At 38.6% G+C, this 21,796-nt stretch overlaps 1 protein-coding gene across 1 annotated transcript in view; it reads left to right on the top strand.

Annotated features, from left to right (window-relative positions):
• Positions 1-996: 996 nt before the first annotated feature.
• The window catches only part of tgfb3 (transforming growth factor, beta 3), a 28,585-nt gene continuing 7,785 nt past the window's right edge, over positions 997-21,796 (top strand). The window contains exons 1-4 of the mRNA XM_039651052.2: positions 997-1,661; positions 9,392-9,555; positions 18,449-18,578; positions 20,106-20,213. Coding sequence (XP_039506986.1) covers positions 1,319-1,661; positions 9,392-9,555; positions 18,449-18,578; positions 20,106-20,213 — 745 coding nt within the window. The 5' untranslated portion in view covers positions 997-1,318. The remainder of the gene's footprint in view (positions 1,662-9,391; positions 9,556-18,448; positions 18,579-20,105; positions 20,214-21,796) is intronic.

Consider the following 21,796-nt stretch of genomic DNA (forward strand, 5'->3'; position numbering starts at 1 on the left):
GCTCACCAAGGCTGCATTTATTTGATGGAAAAAACAAACAAACAACAACAACAAAACAGTAATATTGTTAAATATTATGACACTTTAAATTTTTTAATATATTAATATTCCTGTGATCAAAGCTGAATTTATCATCATTACTCCAGTCTTCAGTGTCACATGATCCTTCAGAAATCACTCTAATATGAGGATCTGATGCTCAAGAAACATTTATGATTAGCCTATTATTAGTGTTGAAAACAGTTTCAGGATTCTTTAATGAATTGAAAGTTCAAAAGAACAGAATTTATGTGAAATAGAATCTTTTGTAACATTATAAATGTCTTTAATGTAACTTTTGATCAATTTAATGAATCCCTTCTTTCTTTTAAACTTTCTATTCATCATAGAATCCTGAAACAATAATGTAAATAACTGTTTTATATAACTGATTATAACTCATTATAACTGATAATAATGAGAAATGTTTCTTGATCATCAGATCCTCGTATTAGAGTGATTTCATGAAGGATCATGTGACACTGAAGACTGGAGTAATGATGCTGAAAACTCACAGGAAAAATGACACTTTATATTCTCATAGAAAACAGCTGTTGTAAATTGTAATAATATTTTAAAATATTACTGTTGTGAGTTTTAATCAAATTAATGTTAACTTTCTAATATAAAGCAGCATCTTCTATGAAATGAATGTTGGTAGTTTCAGATTAAACATCCAGCAGGAGGCGCGCAGACTTTACAAAAACCCAGTCCTTTGGAGTGAGCGCCAGAAAAGGACATTTGGCGTTTGGATAATTAGGATTACACAGTCATTTCTAAAATATTCTATTCGTTCCCATTGCTTTAAGTTACGTAATGTGCAATTACATTTTCTATGCATTCGCTATTATATAAAGTGATTGCATGAATGGGAAAGAGAGCAGTCGGGGTGAGCGAGCGTGGCTCCGCCCATCGACACACGTCACAGAGACTCTGACTATAAAAGCGCGCGAGAGCGAAATAATCCTGTGAGTCGAGCGCGAGCATCTCACAGGGAAACTCTTCCACAGGGCTTGTTTTAGGGGGAAATGCGATTGGATAAGGCTATGCTGAAAATCTGGTTTCTTGTAAAGTGCCAATGATGGATGTTTAAGGATGTTATGGGATTATTGTGCGCTGTTTATATGGAATAATAAGGTTGCAGCATGGGATCTCTTGGAGAAAACAGGCTCAGCACTTGAACTCCAGCCCATAGAGAGGGCAACCTGGGATTCACTCTTATTATCCTTTTAAAGCTATACAAGTGAACTGGAACTGTGGCAAGTGAACAGAATAAACCATGCATTTGGGCAGAGGGCTTCTGTTTTTCCTGCTTTTAAACAGTGTGACCATGAGTTTCTCTCTATCAACCTGCACCACGGTGGGCATCGACCACATTAAGAAGAGGGTGGAGGCCATTCGGGGTCAGATCCTCAGCAAACTGAGGCTGACCAGCCCGCCACAGACCCTGGGCCCTAGTCAGGTGCCCTATCAAGTGCTGGCCCTGTATAACAGCACTAGGGAACTGCTGGAGGAGTTTGGCCGAGACCGGCATCAGAGCTGCGGACAGGACAACACCGAGACCGAATACTATGCTAAAGAAATACACAAGTTCAACATGATCCAGGGCTCCCCTGAAAACAGTAAGTTACTGTATAGGTGCAATTTAGGTCTGGCATTGGAGACTAACAGATTAAAAAGTAATGGCCAATAATAACAGAGAGCAAGGTGACCGATGAAACAAATGATTGAATTTCGGACACCCATTTATCCTACAAAACCTTTTCTCACAGTGAGTTCACCAAGAAATACTTGAATTGCAGTCAAAGTTTGAATGCACTTTAACTAGGGGTGTAACGATACCCTCATATCACGATAGGATATGATAGGATATCATTGCGATACTCCAAGAGGTTAACAAAAAAATGTTGAATTTGGTATTAAATTGGTGGAAATGGATATTCTTGGACTTGGTCCTGGAAACCCAAAGCACAGGACAATAGAGACACCAGAATGACAATATTCATGATTTTGAAGCTGAAAATACTGAATTATTTTACACGATTATACTTGATCTTTGTCACTGACTAGATATATTTAAAATAATTACTGGTAACATCAGACATTATCAGGACACACAAATATCCCCCATTGCATTATTATACATTATATTCAACATTATTTATGCAGTACTGACACTAAAACTCTCAGTATTCTCACAGAAATGTTAGTTTTGGGTGAACTACGACACAACATTTTTGCATTTTTGTATTGCGATATATTGTGGGACGATAAATTGTCGCACCCCTAACTTGAACCGATCAGTAATGTGATTCTCTTGGTTAATGCTATTAAAGTGTTACAGGTGATAATAGCGCCGCTCATGCACTAATCGCTTTTCAGGCCGTTTAAATCTGTCCTGGTAATAAATGGACCACGTTGACATCTGAAAACGATTTCACACGGTTTGTCTGGTCTGTTCATTCACCGGAGGGTCAGTGCAAAAGGATCTCCAACAATTTTCCATGTGTCTCTGGGTCCTGTCCAAGTCGAGATGGGCCCCAGATTATCTGAGGACACAGTTGGGTGAATGTCTTCCTAGTTTAGCACTAGATTGTGAAGCTGTTGAAAGATAAGAGGAGAGGTGATTCTGGAAAAGTGGTGAGCTCAGAAACAGACCTGTTTTACTCTTTGTCTGAAAGCATGTGCTACAGTATACAGTCAAACCAAAGTGTACTCAGACACCTTCCACATTTCTCACATTATCTCAGTTTATTGGCTATAATGGTGATAAACATGAGCAGAACTCAGTTCTCAGATCAGTGGATATTGGACTGGTTTTGGACTCTCACACATGAATTATGTTGAATATCTGTTCAATTGAACTACACTATTAGATAATACCAGTTTAGCTCAACCAGTGACCAAGCAATGCTTCATGGTGTTCAGTGTGTGTGTAAAAAGAGCATTAGCACTTACAGAAAACATCATCAGCTCAAAGTGGAGGAATAATATTTGATTATTAATGTCACCGGTAGACACCTTATGAAGAATGTTAGGGTATGTCACAGTTTACTTTATTTTGCTCTCCTCACATAAATGAACCAGTGTCCTGAAAAAAATGTACAAAATGATATCTGGTGTCTGAATAATTTTTGGTTTGACTGTATAATCCTTGAAATGCAAAGATCCTTTGGGGAGCCCTCTGGAAAACATCTAAAGGTTAAATGAACTTCAATATATTTCGAGTGCTTCATGGCCTTCCCTTACTCTCAAAAATAAAAGTTCTATAAGGGTAGTGATGCCATTGAAGAACCAGTTTTTTTTTAGTCAACACTAGTTTAATTTAAAAAAAAAACATTTTAATAATCTAAAGAACCTCTTTTTTCCACTATAAGAACCTTTTATGTTTGGGAAGTGATGTTAAAGGTTCTTCATAAAACCATTGATCCCAATAAAGAGCATTTATTCACAAGGGTTTACTGGAGGAACCGCTAACTGATGTTTTCTTGGAACTTTTGGGTTCCATTTGGAATATTCGAGTTCCATGTGGAATGTTCTGGTCCTATTTGGAATGTTCGGGTTCCATTTGGAATGTTCGGGTCTCATTTGGAAGGTTCAATGTTCGTGTTCCATGTGGAAAGCTCGGGTTCCATGTGGAATGTTCATCTGAGAACGTCTGGTTCTGAGGAGGTTCTGCTAGTGTGGTGATCTGAAGTCTGAACTGTGACTGAAATATTTAACCAAAAATCCCACTTGATTGGCACAGTTTTCACAATTTTTAGTGTTGATGTACTTAGAATCTGTTGAAGAGCTTGTCCCTTTTTGTTCTTAGTTGATGTCACAGCAGTGAACTGTGATTTGCTGCTTGCTGTTGGTAGTTGTTGGACGTTCTTATTCTGAGAGCGTCTGATTGACCTAGATTATTCCATAATAACTCATTTTATAACTAATAGTGTTAATTAATATGTTAATTACCAGAATGAGCCAAAGCCTTGTATTTCAACTTCCAGATAATATGACAAGTACACTAACATGATTAATTACGTCATTGTTAGTGCAAATTCATGTGCAAATTACTACAATAGACTACTTAATAATGATGTGCCCCATCAAGTAAAGCCATAACATAATGATACCTTTGCAAATCATTAGCTAATGATTAATTAAAGCAGACAACTGGAAGTTGAAGTGCATAGCTTTGACTAATTGGGGTAATTAACACATTAATTTACACTATTAGTTAATAAAATATGTTATTAAGGAATTAATACACAGTGACGCATTGAATTAATAGCAATTCATGTATTACTTAATCTATTAATCATATAGACTCTTTATTAGTTGCTGATGCAGTAATCATTCATTAATGGTTTAGTTCTTCATCATGAGTTATATATTAACTCATGATTATCTGTGCATTAGTTAAGTATGAATTAGTGTTATATTGAAGGAATATCCCCCCACAGCTCTATGGCTGTTAAATAAGGACTCGTCCCGCAGAACAAACACACGAATTCTAGCACTCATGCGGGAAAGAGCTGGAGCGACAGAGGGATTTCTTTCCTTTCCCTCCAGCAGTTTTCAGAGTCCGTTCGGCCTGAGAGAATGTGGTGGGTCGAGGATTGTATATTCACGTTCCATTCACATCAGCTAATCTAATGTCTTTTCATGCAGCCCGCGTCCGGGGCCAGTGGGTTCGTGCAGGTTGTGCTTTCTTATCGCCTCCGTGTGTGTGTGTGTGTTTGCATCCAAAAATGACTGAATGACATCACTGGAAAGCATTTTTGCCATTCCAGACCTGTTTGTCCATTAACCGAGAGCAAGATTAAGGCGTGCACCTGCGTTCCAGCCTCGATTGGCAACTTACAAACAAACCCCTTAAACTTACAAAACTTCCCAGAAAGCCTGTGTGTGTGTGTGTGTGTGGAGGGAGGAACACCCAGCCCGCAGATGGTGAGTCTCTGGGACTGGGCTAACACTATCTGGCTGTTGGAAATCACGGCTGTGTGTGCCAGAGAGCGATGGACGGCGATCAGAGATGCAGAAAGCGCCACTTCTGCTGATATGTGTAATAGTAAGAAGGTGATGTCATTTCCAAGCAAAACAGAGATCACATTCGCTGGCCAAAACACACAAACACACGCACTTTTTTCCATCTCTGATTCGCCGGTCACGTGAGCGCTCGAGTCAGGCTTTTTCTGCATTATCTCATCTCGTTGCTGAGTCTCAATTCGCCTACTTGTTCCACTTCCTAAAAGTATGTACTCTTTTAGTGAAGAAAACGTACTTTGAGTGTGTGGCAGAAGAGTAGACGAGCTTTGGGACACGTCATGCACAGTAACCCTTACGAAAAAGAAGTATATTTCGAGTTCATTTTATGTATACTTAAGTAATGTTCAAGTATATTTTTAAGTACATTATGTAGTAAGTACACTAATGTCACTATGTACTAGTAGTAAACTTGTAAGTGTACTATTTTAATACCGCTTGGGACTAAATTGGCCCACTTTTAGTTAAGTGTACTATAAGTGTAACAGTAAGTGCACAACTAGTTCATAATTATGTATCTCATGTGTACTGCAAGTGAATTTATGGGTATACTAGTAGTCTACTTTTTACTGTAATACTTATACAAGTATACTTTGAATACTTAATTATACTTTTAAGTATTTCTGGATCAAAAGATTGAGTCCAAGAACAGGACAAATATACTTGCTTTTCTCTCAGTATAAGTCAAGTACACTTAAGTGTAATTTGAAGTATATTTCTGAGAAGTACAGGAAAAATAAACTGAAAGTATACTTCCTTATTTTTAGTTTAAAAGAAGTATACTAATGGCACACTTGAATAAACTTCTTTTTCGTAAGGGAAACTAGTCGGTCAATCACATTTAATCTAATTTGATTTCAAAAAGAAGTGCAGAAGCACTTTGCTGGGTCTCCTCATATTCATAAAAGTTAATGGCTGAACAGATCTTTAGAAAAGTCCAGATTATTAAAGATTAAATATAACATGGATAACATTTTTAAAAATACATTTATCAGGTTAAACTTAGATTAGTCACTCAAACCTCTCACTGTCGGTCGCGCACATCCACCATGTTTTGTAGTTTTTTTTAACACTTTTTACTCGTGTTTGTAGTTCCTCCTCCAAAGCACAGTGGATTGTGGGTAATATTAGCCTTTATAGTGAGCATGTGGGTGTAATAGACCATCTGGGACTTTAGCACACACTTATTTTAGTCTCAGGGTGGACAGTGTGAACAGTGGGATGCTGGTCTGTCATTTATTTGAGGGATTCCTCATCCGCCGTGTGAATAGACCCTGGAGGACACACGGGTCACGACCTCTTGATAACTGCACCCGGGGCACTCACTGCATGACCTCAGCTCGCTTTACACTCGCCGTCTGGACGTGGAACAAAGGCTTCAGGACCTGAAGGAAAACGCTTTGATTTGCATTCAATCTGGGGATGATTTAACCCTTACAGCTCTGCACTATCCAGCTGGACTTTACAGGCTGTTGAACAGCAACTTTTAGACACTTGACATTTCATCAAAATATGCTTCCTGGATTAGACATATTAACTTTCAAATGAGTGTGTGTTTGAGTGGGAGAGAGAAAGAGAAATGAGCTTTTCCATACTAACTAATACATCTATAATACATAAATTTGTGGCAAAAAAAGTCGTTTTTATCCTATTGTTTAATATATTTATGTGTTTGCTGTTGACATTTCTTCAAAATATGCTTCCTTGATTAGATGTCATCAACTTTTCCATGGATTTTGATATAATGTGATTGTAATAAAAAAAACTTTGGACTTCATTACCTCACTAGCAGTTTAATAACTAATGCTATCTAATAAAGCTCCTCTCTCTGATCATAATCACATCTCTGGTCTTCAGACTGGCGTATAGTGACGAGTATTTATAGTCCCTTCCGTACGTTCACGTCACACTTTGCGTTCTCGACTGCCGAACACCGTTATCGTGTGAATGAACGGCCAGAACACAACTGGGACGTTTGCCATTATATTCGCACATGCGTGTTCTTTGTATTTGTTTCTTAGAGGTTGAATTCATATCAAAATCTGCCAAACTTCCCATACTACATCTGAATAGGATCTCTACTTCATAAATTGTATGAAAATTGTGTAAATGATTGTTCAGATCACTCAAAACACATATGGAGATGGAGGCGCCGTTATATAGGCAGTAATGGAGTCTGGTTGTGCCCTAGTGGAAGCGTCCGGTACTACGCACACACACACTCTCACTGAAAGCTCATTTTTTGAGATATCAACCTAAAATTTTAAACACAGCTTGTTCAGATTTTTAGCTTTGATGTTTCTGTAGTTTTAGAGTAGCCCATAGATTTTATATAAATTATGAATATTTTTTTTTGTATTGTACATTTCCATAAACTCAAACTTCTATAACTTTTTTCTTTTTCACTTTCTTTATTTATTTCACTTCTACAAAAATATGCCAAATGTCTAATTTAAAACAAATCTTATGTCTACATTCCAAAGCATTCTTGAATTACAACCATTTAAGTTCGAAATGTGCATTTTCATGCGACACTTAACACATTAAAGGTTTTCTGTTGGAGCTGTGTCGTGTTACACTGTAAAAAAATATTGTTGGTTTAACTTAAAAAAGTAAGTAACCTGGTTGCCTTACAATTTTAAGTTCATTGAACTGGAAAAAGTGAGTGAATGCAATGAAGGAGATTAATTTAATCATCAAAAACTCAAAATAATAAGTTATCTTAACTATTATAAAGTTGATTTGACAAAAGAAAATATGTTGTAAATTTTTTTTTTACAGTGCGGCCTCTAAGTTAATAACTAATGATCTTTTTTTTTGCCGAAGTGAATCAATCAAAACTAACTTTATCTGGACAATAACTTTATTCTAGATCTGCTGTAAAGCTTAAACAATCTCTGTTCCTATAATCTCCTGTTATCACTGTAAAGCTGCTGTGAAACAGTTAAAAGCGCTGTATAAATGAACGACTCAACTTCATTTCCTCTGTTTACCACTTTCCTCTGACATTCATCAGCGCTGCCGTGATTACATCCAAGGCTTTCTCGGGAACTCTGGATCATGTCACCTGGCGGAGTGAGCAACACATGACCTGGCCTGAGACCTGCTAATAATCTGCTGAAGCAATGATAGACTGCAACAGGGTCATTATTAACTAAACTGAAAACTATTGAGGTGTTTGTTGTCACTCTATTGACCCATATCTGACTCAAAACTGATCTTTGCGTTTGACTTCATTCATTGCAACAATCCCTGTATATCCATTCATGGAACAAATGAGCTCCTCACTCGAGCCTTGGCGAAATCAGCCATAATGTGAAATCCACCTACAACATTGCAGTAGGAAAAATGAGATCATCTAGAAGGAAACCAAAAGAGTTGATTAGAATTTCAAATCTCCGAGCGGGGCTTTCCGTCTCCAAGAGGAGAGCGGCACGGAGAGACATAAAGGCACGTGGAGAGACAGAATAGCTGCCATTTGCATTAATTATAAGCATATATTGCCAACTTATTATTATTAGTTGTTGTTTTTTTACACTCTGAGACTAGCTCTGCACAACATTGGAATATCTCATAAAACATTTGCAAATAAAGCATTGTTTCCATCCCACGAGAGAAGCTCAGGTCGCACTCCAGTTGTCCAATCACAGCTGACGCTGAGGCAAAGTCACATGAGCTGATTGTTGCTCATCAGGGATTTATTCAGTAAAAGTGTTTCCATCGTAGTTTATGTACACGCAGTGGCGTAGGTTTGATTTTGAAACTGGTGGGGATGGGGGACATCAATATATACACATATATTTTAAGATCTGATCAAAATTATTCCTAGGGATAAATCTGTGTGATGCAATCTAAATGAGCATCCAACCAAATTTCCACTTGAGTGTTTTTTGCCCCAAACTTCAGATAAAAGAAGGTGAATGGTGACAGAACGATGTGACGGTCAATCAACTGAAAACATTTTCACAATATTTTAATTTTGAATTTGGGGTTTCCATAAGCTGTAATCCATAATCATCAAAATTATACCAAATAAAGGCTTGAAATATCTCACTTTGCATGTAATGAGTCTATTTAGTATATTATTTTCACCTTTTAAGTTGAATTACTGAAATAAATGAACTTTTGCACCATATTCTACTTGTTCGAGTTTCACCTGTGTATCAAAGCAGTTGATATGAAATGATGTGAAATGTATTTGTGTAAACTGAGTTCCTGGATTTCACAGATTTGCGAGTGATCGATTGAGATCAGTTCGGACTGTATTTGGGCCGAGAGCTGTGTTTCCGTGACCTCTGACCTCTGACCTCTTGTGTTGCAGATGACCTTCCCTTCTGCCCCAAGGGCATAACGTCAAAGGTCTTCCGCTTCAACGTGTCCGTCATGGAGAAGAACGCCACCAACCTGTTCCGTGCCGAGTTTCGAGCCCTTCGAGTGCCGAACTCCAGCGCCAAGAGGAACGAGCAGCGCATCGAGCTGTACCAGGTGCCGTCACACACTCACACACACTTCACTGACAAACTCAAAGCCAAAGTCCGCATTTATACGGGGACATTTTTTCAAACAGGCCGCACTTTCGCCGCATAAATTGCCGATCTTTCCGCGTAAAATATGCGGGACTTTCCATGATTTCATGATCCTCGCATTTTCGTTGCAAAAAAGTCACATATATCTTAGCAGAAAGTTGAAAAATGTTGTGTTTGCTTCACACAAGAGCCGCGTTTCCCCCTGTCGCCATGGGAACGTTATGAAGTGACATAACCTGTTGCCATGGGAACATTATGAAGTGACGTAACCTGTTGCCATGGGCTGTTGCCATGGGAACGTTATGAAGTGACGTAACCTGTTGCCATGGGCTGTTGCCATGGGAACATTATGAAGTGACGTAACCTGTTGCCATGGGAACGTTATGAAGTGACGTAACCTGTTGCCATGGGAACGTTATGAAGTGACGTAACCTGTTGCCATGGGCTGTTGCCATGGGAACATTATGAAGTGACGTAACCTGTTGCCATGGGCTGTTGCCATGGGAACGTTATGAAGTGACATAACCTGTTGCCATTGGAACGTTAAGTGACGTAACCTGTTGCCATGGGCTGTCGCCATGGGAACGTTGTGAAGTGACGTAACCTGTTGCCATGGGCTGTTGCCATGGGAACGTTATGAAGTGACATAACCTGTTGCCATGGGAACATTATGAAGTGACATAACCTGTTGCCACGGGAACATTATGAAGTGACATAACCTGTTGCCATGGGAACGTTAAGTGACGGAACCTGTTGCCATGGGCTGTCGCCATGGGAACGTTGTGAAGTGACGTAACCTGTTACCATGGGAACATTATGAAGTAACGTAACCTGTTGCTATGGGAACGTTATGAAGTGACGTGATTATGCGACGTGAACATCATCGAAAAGCTGTAAAACAGGAGCACACTTTATTTTGTTATATTTTATTTATTCATTTTTACAGAAGTTGTAGCATATTCCTTTTATAAAGTTACAGAACTAGTTTGACTCAATGTTTTGTAAGATTGATGTTTTTATTAAGGTCTGAAATAAAACAAGATGAGAACTGAAATATTCCAGCACTTTCTGTGATGTTTATGATTGCTTATCATAGGAAGTAATACGAAATGACTCTTTACGTTACGGTAGTAGCCGAGTGAGAACAGGCTGTTGGGGAATCACTTTATTTTCCTATTTTTCATCAAACCACAGTTTCCAAGTTCCCGCAGTTTTATTGCTTAAAGGTGTGGTATAATGCCATTTTCACAAGATGTCAAATAAATCTCTGAGTGTGAATGTGAAGTTTTAGCTCAAAACACCCCATAGATATTTTTATATATTATGTTCAAATTGTCACATTTTGAGGGTTAGCAAAAATACACTGTTTCATGTCTGGCCCTTTAAATGCAAATGAGCTGCTGCTCCCGGCACAGGGGGCGGAGCTACAAGAGCTGGTGTGTGTTAGCAGCTCTGATTACCTCATGTTCTGCCTTTTATGTTTAAACCGGAGTCAGACAAGGATGGAGAGACTAAGAAGAAGTGACAACATGTAGAAAGCAATAGGACGTCTCTGAATGGTTAGTTGATGAATTTATTTTGCTGATGGGGAATTAACTATCTTCAATTAGCATATTCTTGCATGATAATCTATAAATCGCTCATATAGGAACTGTTGAGTGACTTTCTATTGAATGTGAAATGAAGGATGCTAAAGTTTGAGCTGATTCACAGATGTGCTCTTATACAACCACTCTTCCTCTTCTCAACATGGACTGTGTTCCTGGGGGCGGGGTTTATGTAAACGTTAGAGTTGGTGACGTCACTAACCCGGGAGGAAGCTCGTGTAGTTCTACCAGCCGTTTGTTGTAGTCCTTAAAAAGCGAGTTCTGTAAAAGTAAATATCTCCCTTTGCTGGACTGGTCCCTTCTGGACTCATCAACATCTGGTTACCTTCAAAACATCTTCATATTCATAGAGGTTTAAAACAACTTGAGGACATAAATGATGTAAATGATGACAGGATTTTCACTTTGAAGTGAACTTTTCCTTAACCCTGTCAAGCCTGACATGAAAAATGTATTTTTGGTGACACTTTATCTTAAGGTGTTATTGTTACAGTGTAATTATATATTTAATTACTGAGTAATATTAATGAACTACATGAGCTGACTAGAGGGTTAGGGTAGGGTTTGGTTGAGGGTTATTTGCATGTAATTATGCATAATTACATATGTAACAAGGACACTGTAAAATAAAGTGATAACTCATATATTAAGAACATGGAGAAAAAAACAGCTCAGTTTTATTTCCAAACTGAGCAAAAATATGCAGTTTGCTGCAGATGCTGATATTATTATGGACAAAATCTAAGAGGAAAATCAATTAGATCTTTATAACAGTATAGCAGATACTTTTTTTTTTTTTTTTAACATTTTTACAGTCATTTTACAACCAAATCCTAATAGGGTTTTAAAGGTCCCGTATTATGCCCCTTTTCACAAGATGTAAAAAAAGTCTCTGATGTCCCCAGAATGTGTATGTGAATTTTCAGCTCATAATACCCAACAGATCATTTGTACAGCATGTTTAAATTGTCATTTTTTGGGGCTCAGAAAAACGCGCTGTGTGAGTGAGTGCCCTTTAAATGCAAATGAGCTGCTGCTGCTGCCGGCACAGGGGGCGGAGCTTCACGAGCTCACGCTCAGTCTCTCAGGACAATAGAGAGCCTAAGTCCCTCCCCTTCCGGTCGACCACCATGGGACCTTATTTCGGAAAAATATTGAATGGTAGTCAATGGCGAGAGACAACAAATATTTTGATCTCGTATGAATTGTGCCCTGAATTACACATATGATGTTTGTAAAATTAATAGATACATTTTAAAGTAAAGAAAGTCGTAGTTTAATGTAAAACCGTTGAGGTATAAGACTGTGAAAATACGTAATTACAAAGACTACAAACCCCAAAGACGCACATTTTCTCTCAATGAATGAAGCTAACTTTACTGAGGCTAACGTCTGTCATTGTTTCTACAGTCTTACGTTATAATCGTAACGTTACGCCGTCATACCTGAGTGTTTTGTACCAGACTGCACACACACGAGCAGCGGATCTCGTTTCGCTTCCTGGGAGATGTAGTTCACAGAGCGATTTTCACATAAAACTAAAAGTTACTCTTCTGTTGTATGACAAACTGCGACGTTTTTGACTTTCAGAATTATCTTTTAAATTGACAAACATCATATGTGTAATTCAGGGCACAGTTCAGACGGAATAAAAAGATAAGTTGTCTCCCGCCATTGACTACCATTCATATTTTTTACGAAATAAGGTCCCATGAGTCGGAAGCGGAGGGGCGGGACTTAGGCTCTCTATTTCACCTCACGGATTGATGATAATAATATCAGAAACTCTCAGTAACGGTGTTCATTTCCAGTCGGACATTAATGCCTACAGAGTCAGAGTGCTGTATAGAGATGGAACAGGTATAGTTTAGTAGTTTAATTACGGTTATTATTATAACGTATGTCATCTGCTTGTATGTATCCATTATTGATTAATAGCCTACAAGTCTGCTGTTTCGGACCAGGTCCGAATGATGATCAAACATACACTGATGAGTTTAATAAAGTTTATTGTACATCACACAAAAGATGAAGCATCAGTTTTACTTCAGAAAATCACCGTAAGAGCTGAGTAAACACAGTGAGTTATATTGAGGGAGTTGAGGGAGCGTTTCTGTGGGCGGCGGACGTTAGTCAAGTAACTGTTCTACTGACGTCATTAAAGAAGGAAGTAGAGGGATGTAGTCCAAACGGGCCGCTCGATGTAGGCTAGTTCTGTTAAATAAAATTGGCATTGGCAATTTGACTCGCTTGGCATTGAACTTTATTCAATATTATTTATATTATAGATAGATTATATATATTATTAATATTATAGATATTATTTACAGTATACTCCAACAACAACATTACACACCAACTAAAGTTTGAAACATGGGAATACGAAGAACGGGACCTTTAAATATCAATTAGACACCAGTGGTTTTATATCGTCCCATTATGTTAGATGAGTCGCACACACACTCACACAGACAGACACACCCAGTACTGTAGGGCAAACACGGCCGGAGAGAGAGAGAGAGCTGATGTGCTGCGCTCCGGCCGAGCGTGGAGGTTTACGGCTGATCTGTTCTCCAGGTGCTGATGGATTACACAGAAGAACATTTGCACAATTGCAACCGAACAAAAGAGGCATTCTGGGAAACTCAGAGCTTTACTTTCACATGCCGGCGCTTCTAACCGCAGCATAAACCCTGACTCACTCCCACCTCCAGCGAGCGGTCAGTATATACTCTATAGGGGTCGTCCTCTGGCTCAGTTTACCCCCGCCAGCCCGATCGGGTGAAGGTGTCGGTCCCGTCAGAGCGGCGGGTCACGGGCCGAGTGTGTGTTTCTGGCCCGGATCTGCTGGCGTGGGCCGCTCACGCTCTCACCGGATGCTAGCTGTAGCGGGACCATTTTATCTGGACCCTACAGGTCTGTAGTTCATCATTTTATCCCTTTAAACTCACCAAAATAACAATTAAAAGTGTTTTCCTTCTTCATGCCTTAAAATACCTTGAATGTAACTCGACACCCTTGCCTCATTTAGTATGCGTGGTTCTATGAATATGCAAATGAGCCCCGCCTCCACTCACTCACTTTGGTTGACGATCACACGTTGATCTTATTGGTCATTTGTGACGTCAGAAACACCAGCGATTTCAAAGCGTGTTTTTGAGACTGTCTTTGGTTCACTGCAGTTTTTTACTCAGCAATGCTGTCCACTTATCAACTTACACACGGTGTGTGTTAAAGCGGATTAAAAACACCACATAAACAACATTAAACGCTGGATTTACACCACAGGGGGACTTTAATATAACACAACTGAACCTTTTAAAGGGGTCATGACATGAGAAATCAAATTTGCCTTGTTCTTTAGAAATGTAAGGGGTCTTAATTAACATTATTTCATGTCATAATTATGACATTTTAATGTTTCAGTCTTCTATAGTTGTGTGACGAGATGCTACAAATGAAGACATTTCCGTCCACTATGAGTTTGTGTTTAGGATGCTCCCTGTGTTGGGTTGTTTCAAATATGGACAAACCCAACCGTTGGGTTAAAAATTTGATTAAAAATGTAACCCAACAGTTGGATTTGTTCATTTTTTTGTCCAAATTTGGGTTGAAACAACCCAGCATTACCCATGTAGTGTGTGTTTAGACAGCAGGGAGGCTTTTAGTGCCGTCGACATCATGGAAATGATCCAGTATTTTACGATATTGGAACAGGTTCTGACTTTGAATCTTCACCTCTATTTAAACACACCTGTCAATCAGAGCAGTGCACGTGATGAAGAGTCAGGCTGCTCTTCATCAGTGTGTGTGTGAGAGAGTCGTACAGGATTATGGATCTCCACCAGTCAGTTTTTCCATGAGCGTTTGGCCTCGGGCCGCGTCGTCGTCTGGATTCATCTCTGTCTGTCTGTACATGTGCAGGAGAGAGTGTGTGTTCTCTTCCAGCGCATGCGTGCCATTATTTTCCATGTTGAAATGTTTTCTCGTTCTTAAAGGGCTGTTCACTCTAGAGATGTCACTTTTGTGACAAAATCCAGTCATAAGTGTTCATTGAATTGATTGTAAAATCGATTTTCCATCTAAAGACGTTTCCATTTTCAACACCAAATACAGGCAAATCCACGGACACCTAACAGGCGTTAGGACGAGCGTAAAGAGGCGCTTGAGTCAGCAATATTTCTGATGATTTATTGCTGAAGTTTCAGCACAATGACAAACAGGAGCGCAACATTCAGGGATTGAGATTAACACTCGACTCGCCAAATGTGGGAAAAATGAACTTTGGCGGGAAACGCTGTCCAATCACGAGCCAATCTGGCGTGTTTCTATGTTTACTCACTTTGCTGGGAAGTTCGTGTAAGACAAATCTGAGCGGATTTAGCGCAAATACGCAACTCGTGATCCTCATGATATATTAAATACAGCGTATCGCAGAATCTGTGCATTTCTGGTTTACTTGAACACACACACACACGTCACTACGCAACAAATAACGTTTGTGTGCTTGTTCACTTGCATTGCAGTAATAGCTAATATTAAAAATCATTTGGTGAAAAGAAAAGACATTTGCTGCGTCCAAAATGGCGTACTATGCGAGTAGGTACTATAGTTAAAAAAGAACGTACTTCGCGACCGTTAACTCTTTCCCCGCCAGCGTTTTAAAAAAAAGTTGCCAGCCACCGCCAGGGTTTTTGATGATTTTCGCTAAATTTGAATGCCCCCGCTGAATATTTTCTTCCATGAATATATGAAGATGATATATATAAAAATAAAGATCTGAGCCTCTGCTTTTAGGCAAAAAAAACGTTTTTATTTTATCTTCATCTGTTCTTTTTTTATTGCCTCTTGAACAGAGGTAGGTTTTGTCAAAAACACAACATTTTGGACAAAAAACTGAGAAAAAGGTGTTTTTATCAAACAAGTGCATTTAAAAGCAGAATACATTCAGATGTTGTTTCCTTCATATATAAAACTTTCCAAAATAAATTAAAAACATAAAATAAATGTAAAATATATCAAATTTCCCAGGATGTAAGGGAAATGTAACTTTTGCAATAAAACTTCTGCCTCTGCCTCTCTGTGTTCTACCTGTGAATGATGAATAATTGGAATTACAATAAACAGGCCTAGACACACACACACACACACACACACACACACACACACACACACACAAATACATATTACAATGTGGTAAATGTGCACAAAGAGAGAAATAATTTGACAATTACACCTTCATATTTAGACAGCCACGCATAAATGCCTGCACACACACATACATATTATAGTGTCATAATATTATACGATCTATCTGCGGCACGTCCATGGCTAGCATGAACATGTGCATCTCTCTCACTGACTACTTCGTCCCGATCAGATTCAGAATTATCAAATAAAGAGTGATCGGACTCCGAGTCCATTAACCTCCAGTACTTCAGCCATATACCTCTGCATTGTCTGTCTGATACATTCTCACTACTCCACTGTTTGAGACGATTGCAATCTGTTTCTCTAAACAAAGAGTTGCGCAATCATTCAGGACATGCGCGCAGGTCTTCCTTACCGTATACCACCTAAAACACGGATACCCGGAAAATTCCGTGTTTGGCGCAGATGCGTTTTTTCATTAAACACGGAAAATTCCGTGTTTGGCGGGGAAAGAGTTAAAAAAGTATGTTCTATATCAACATGACATCATGACTTTTGCGTAAACATGCACGCCACTTTCGAGTCAAGTGGCGTGTTATCTCTACGCATTTTGAGCTATCCGCGTGTATCCGTGTATGTCTACGCCATTAACGTCCGAGTGATTCTGCGTGTCTGTACACGCCGTTAAATGTCCGCGCGAAACGAAGCAAAATAGATCTACATCTGGGGAGCGATCTTTTTCTTTCCTAGTATGGTAGGGGAACAGTCATAAATGTTATTAACCCCAGTGACGGGTAGGTTTAGGGACGGGGTTGAGGTAAGTCATATTTATATATACAGTAATAACGTTAAGTCAACGGCGTTCATAAACACGCTGAAAAGCGATTATGCGTCTTCTTGATAGCACGCCAAAAATGGAAATACGAATTGGCGTTTCATACACACGCTACTTCATGAGATCAGTCTGTCTATATAGTATGAATACGGGTAGTATGAATGAGTCCGGACGCACTACATGCGCCATGTTGTTGTCGAGTGACATACGCTGTCAACACCGCCAATCAAGAGGAGGCGTCGGTCAGCTGCGTGCAGATTACGCCTTTTGCGGAATTACTCAAATAACATTTATTTACCTAATAAATTTTACCTCATAAAACACAAACACAACCCCTACGAACAATGACAGATGTTGATTTTTATTTACTTGTGATGTTACCATCGATAAATAAACATGAATGAATCAATAGAGTTTATCTGTGTTTATCTCCTAACGTTACAGTCGCGTCTATGGTTACCGCCATTTTCAAATATAACAACGACAAATCCTCTCCCGTGGCATCATGGGATAGTAAAGTGTCCATTGTATGCGCACTTCAGAATCTCGCCGGAAGTAGTAGGTCATCCGGGTACTTTTCGCCTACTGTTTTTCCAATTTGATGATTTCGGACGTACTACTCTGCTCGCGTACCGTTTTTCGCATACTATATAGTAGGGAAGTATTCGATTTCGGACGCAGCTATTGTTATTTTCCAGCATCCTACATGTTCTGTCCCAGATAGCAAACTGACATTGAATCAACGTGGAAACATGACATCGAGACAACGTTGATTTGACATTGTTTTGCTCATCGAATTAACGTTGAACCAACGTCAGACGCGTCATTCTTTCAAGACTAACGGAAAATCAACTTGAAATCAACGCGTTGTTTCAACGTTATGAAAGCAAACCAATTTTCGATTTTCATTTAGCTTTGAAGAATGCCGCGTCTGACGTTGGTTCAACGTTAATTCGATGAGCAAAATCAACGTTGTTTCAATGTCATGAGAGACGTCGTTTCCACGTTGATTCAATGTCAGTTTGCTGTCTGGGGTGTGCTGTATTGATCTGTCCACCTAACACACAAAAGGCCATTAAAATGGATTCCCTATTTTTGTTTTCGAAATTTGTGTTGGTTGGTCCGATCGATTGCGCAATCAATTCCCGAACGTAAAGTGACAGCGCTAGTTTGAGCGTTGAGGAAACCTGTCGGTTTTTGAAGTTCTGACGGCACATTAATGTCCTCTTTAAACTGATGGTCAAACCCGTGTGTTGCAGATTCTTCGTCCCGATGAGCACATCGCTAAGCAGCGCTACATCGGCGGCAAGAACGTTCTCACTAAAGGAACGCCGGAGTGGGTTTCCTTCGACGTCACCGAGACCATCCGCGAGTGGCTCATGCACAGAGGTGAGCGAGCGTCCACCACAGCTGACCACAGGAACACCAACTATATGAACTAATGCATCAATATATCATTCATTGTCTGAAAATGTAAATATGTCCAAAAAAAAAAATTGGTGTAGGACAATTTTAACTACAATTTGTACAAAAAAGTGCAAAGAAACATCAAGTAATGCTTTTTATTAAACATGCAATTTTGAAGTAGGAACAATGAAATAGTATTTTTCTTGTAAAACAGGCAACAATAATTTTAGTTTTATCTACAACTTAAACTCATAAACTCACTGCACAAGCGTTTGATGATGTTCCAGTCGAATTATCCATTAAAATAAGTTGAACATTTTTCTCTGTATTACATAGTTTTCCAGTGTGCGTATGAATTTACTAATCATACTAATAATTGTGTCATTTCCTAGTCATCAGTTATTTGTTGCAACTCAAATTGTTTTGTATAATCAACTTGAATTAAATGAATGCCTAATGAAGAATATGTCTTTCTGACTTAAAAAATAATTGGTGAGAACATTTGCAGAGCAAGAACAAACGTGTGTGTGCAAAGCGACGGCTTCATATTGTGTATTTTGATCAATCTTGTGCACCAAAAACACTCACACAAACACCTCAACTGTATTTGATACTGTACGGTCATCTATTAAAGAAGGAATCATTTGGTCTGAATAATAAAAACTTCGAGAGTCTAAGTAGGAATCAGTCGATAAGTGGGAAATGGATTCATTGAATGACCAAAGATGAGTTCGCATTTCTCATGACACAAAATCAGACACCGAGGTCACTGTGAATGAGTGAACCGCTTATGATCAATGGACAGAACAAATATATGCATGTTACAATAGTGTTTTAGAGTCACTTATTGAAATCATTAGTGTTAGTGTTTCATATCTGTGACTGGCACACTGGAAAAAAATAAAACCGTAATTTTTACGGTAAAAAAAACGTCAGCTGAACTTTACCGTCAAAAATATGGTAGCAGCATTATTGGTTTTTACAGACTTAACTTAAAATTTACAGTAATAAACTGTATTTTATTATCTGATATAGTGTTAATACCAACCCACTGAAGTATTGATATCTGTTTTGTACCATGGTAATACACTGACAACCACCAATCACAGCAGTGATGAGGGTCACATGATCAATCAAGGCTCATCACAAAATTAAATAAACATTAATTTAACCACATTAAATGTAATATAAAACCCTAATGGACAAAAAAACATAGTTATTTCAGCAAAAATTCATAAAATGTGAAGTGTCACACAATGAATTGTGGGAATGTCAATTTACGGTTTTTTACTGTAAATTATACATTGATAATGTCCTTTTTCACTTTCAAAAACTGTAAATTTAACGATATTTTACAGTAAAATTACATTAAGAGATCTATCACTGTAATTTACCGTACATAGTACGGAAACTTTCTGTTAACTAATTTAACGGTCTTTTACCGTTAAAATGACGATTATTTTCTATATATGTTTTGTGTTTGAAACTGTGTGTTGTTGCACGGCGCAGAGACTAACCTGGGCCTGGAGATCAGCGTCCACTGCCCGTGCCACACGTTCAGCCCCAACGGAGACATCGTCGAGCACGTCAACGAGGTTCTGGAGGTCAAGTTCAGAGGTGAGCGATTTTAAAGTTAATATATTTAAATTAACTTTAAAATATATTTACAATTATTTAACCTACACACGTGGTTCTCATTGTTTTTGTGTGCAGTTTCTGAAGTGACATCAGTGTTTTACTGTCGCGTAAAAAGAGTTACTAAACATCAGTGTGTTCAGGTTATACTACATTATGTCACGGGGTGTGGTGGAGTGCAGGCTGAGGAAGACAGACTGAAGAGGCAAAGCTCTAATTCAAAGACTTTACTGAACTCACAATAGCAAACAGGTACATAAAACAGGCAGGGATACGCTCTCAACACGAGGTAACATATACAACGACCGACCATGACAGACTGAATGAGGAGGAACTAAATACACAGAGGAATCAACCAAAACGAGGTGCAAACAGGTGAAAATGATGAAACAAGACGAGGAACAGGTGGCTGATGAGGGAGTGAGTTCGGGAGTAGAGACAAGAGAATCCTGGGAAGTGTAGTGCAGATGACGAGACAGACTGGTGCAGACGACAGGCTGTGACACATTAGAGTTAACAAACTGAATAATCAAATGTTTAAATAAAACACTGCTTAGTTTTCACTGTATGGATTATTTATATTGATTATTATTAAAGCTACAGAAGTTATTCAGCCGAGAGCAGCGAGCGATTCTCTTTATCTTTAGTTCATGACCCGTTATTGCAAGCCGTTGCGATATGCATATTGCGATATTTTCAATAATTTCTATATATTGTGCAGCCCTAGCATTCACCTTTTGGCACAATAATACAAATAAAATAAAAACATGATGTATCAGGGTTTTTTTTTTATTATTATTGTTAACCCTTTAGGCGCCAGAGGTTTTTTCCTAAAACGTTAGATTTTGACTTCTTAATTTCACAAGGCTATATCTTAAACGTGATAAAAGATAGAGACTTTCTGTAAATTAGAGAAATATTAAGGATGACCCAAAGTTTATGTAGGGATTAAATGTCCCCATCTAATTTACATATTATGACGTCATATGGTGGCGGCAATCTTGGATTGTAGAATTTTCATGACAAGTCACATGTTTAAAGGATAAAATGCAGCACTTTTGTCCATCCCCTTCTGTATGCTATAGTGCACAATACTGAATGCTCAGGTATATAGTAAGTAGTGAACAAACCGTAAATCATTATTAATAAATGGTAGAAACTAACCGAATATAGAGATTTATCATTTAAACATTTTCCATTTTAATGTTTCAGTCTTCTATAGTTGTGTGACGAGATGCTACAGTACAAATGAAGACATTTCCGTCCACTATGAGTTTGTGTTTAGGATGCTCCCTGTGTTGGGTTGTTTCAAATATGGACAAACCCAACCGTTGGGTTAAAAATTTGATTAAAAAATGTAACCCAACAGTTGGATTTGTCCATTTTTTTTTACCCAAATTTGGGTTAAAACAACCCAGCATTACCCATTTAGTGTGTGTTTAGACAGCAGGGTTGGGTTGTTTCAACCCAAATTTGGGTAAAATATGGACAAACCCAACCATTGGGTTAAAAAATTGATTAAAAAATGTAACCCAACAGTTGCATTTGTCCATTTTTTTTACCCA

Source organism: Pimephales promelas, chromosome 15 (genome assembly GCF_988280905.1).
Source record: "Pimephales promelas chromosome 15, fPimPro1.hap1.1, whole genome shotgun sequence".
NCBI lineage: Eukaryota > Metazoa > Chordata > Actinopteri > Cypriniformes > Leuciscidae > Pimephales > Pimephales promelas.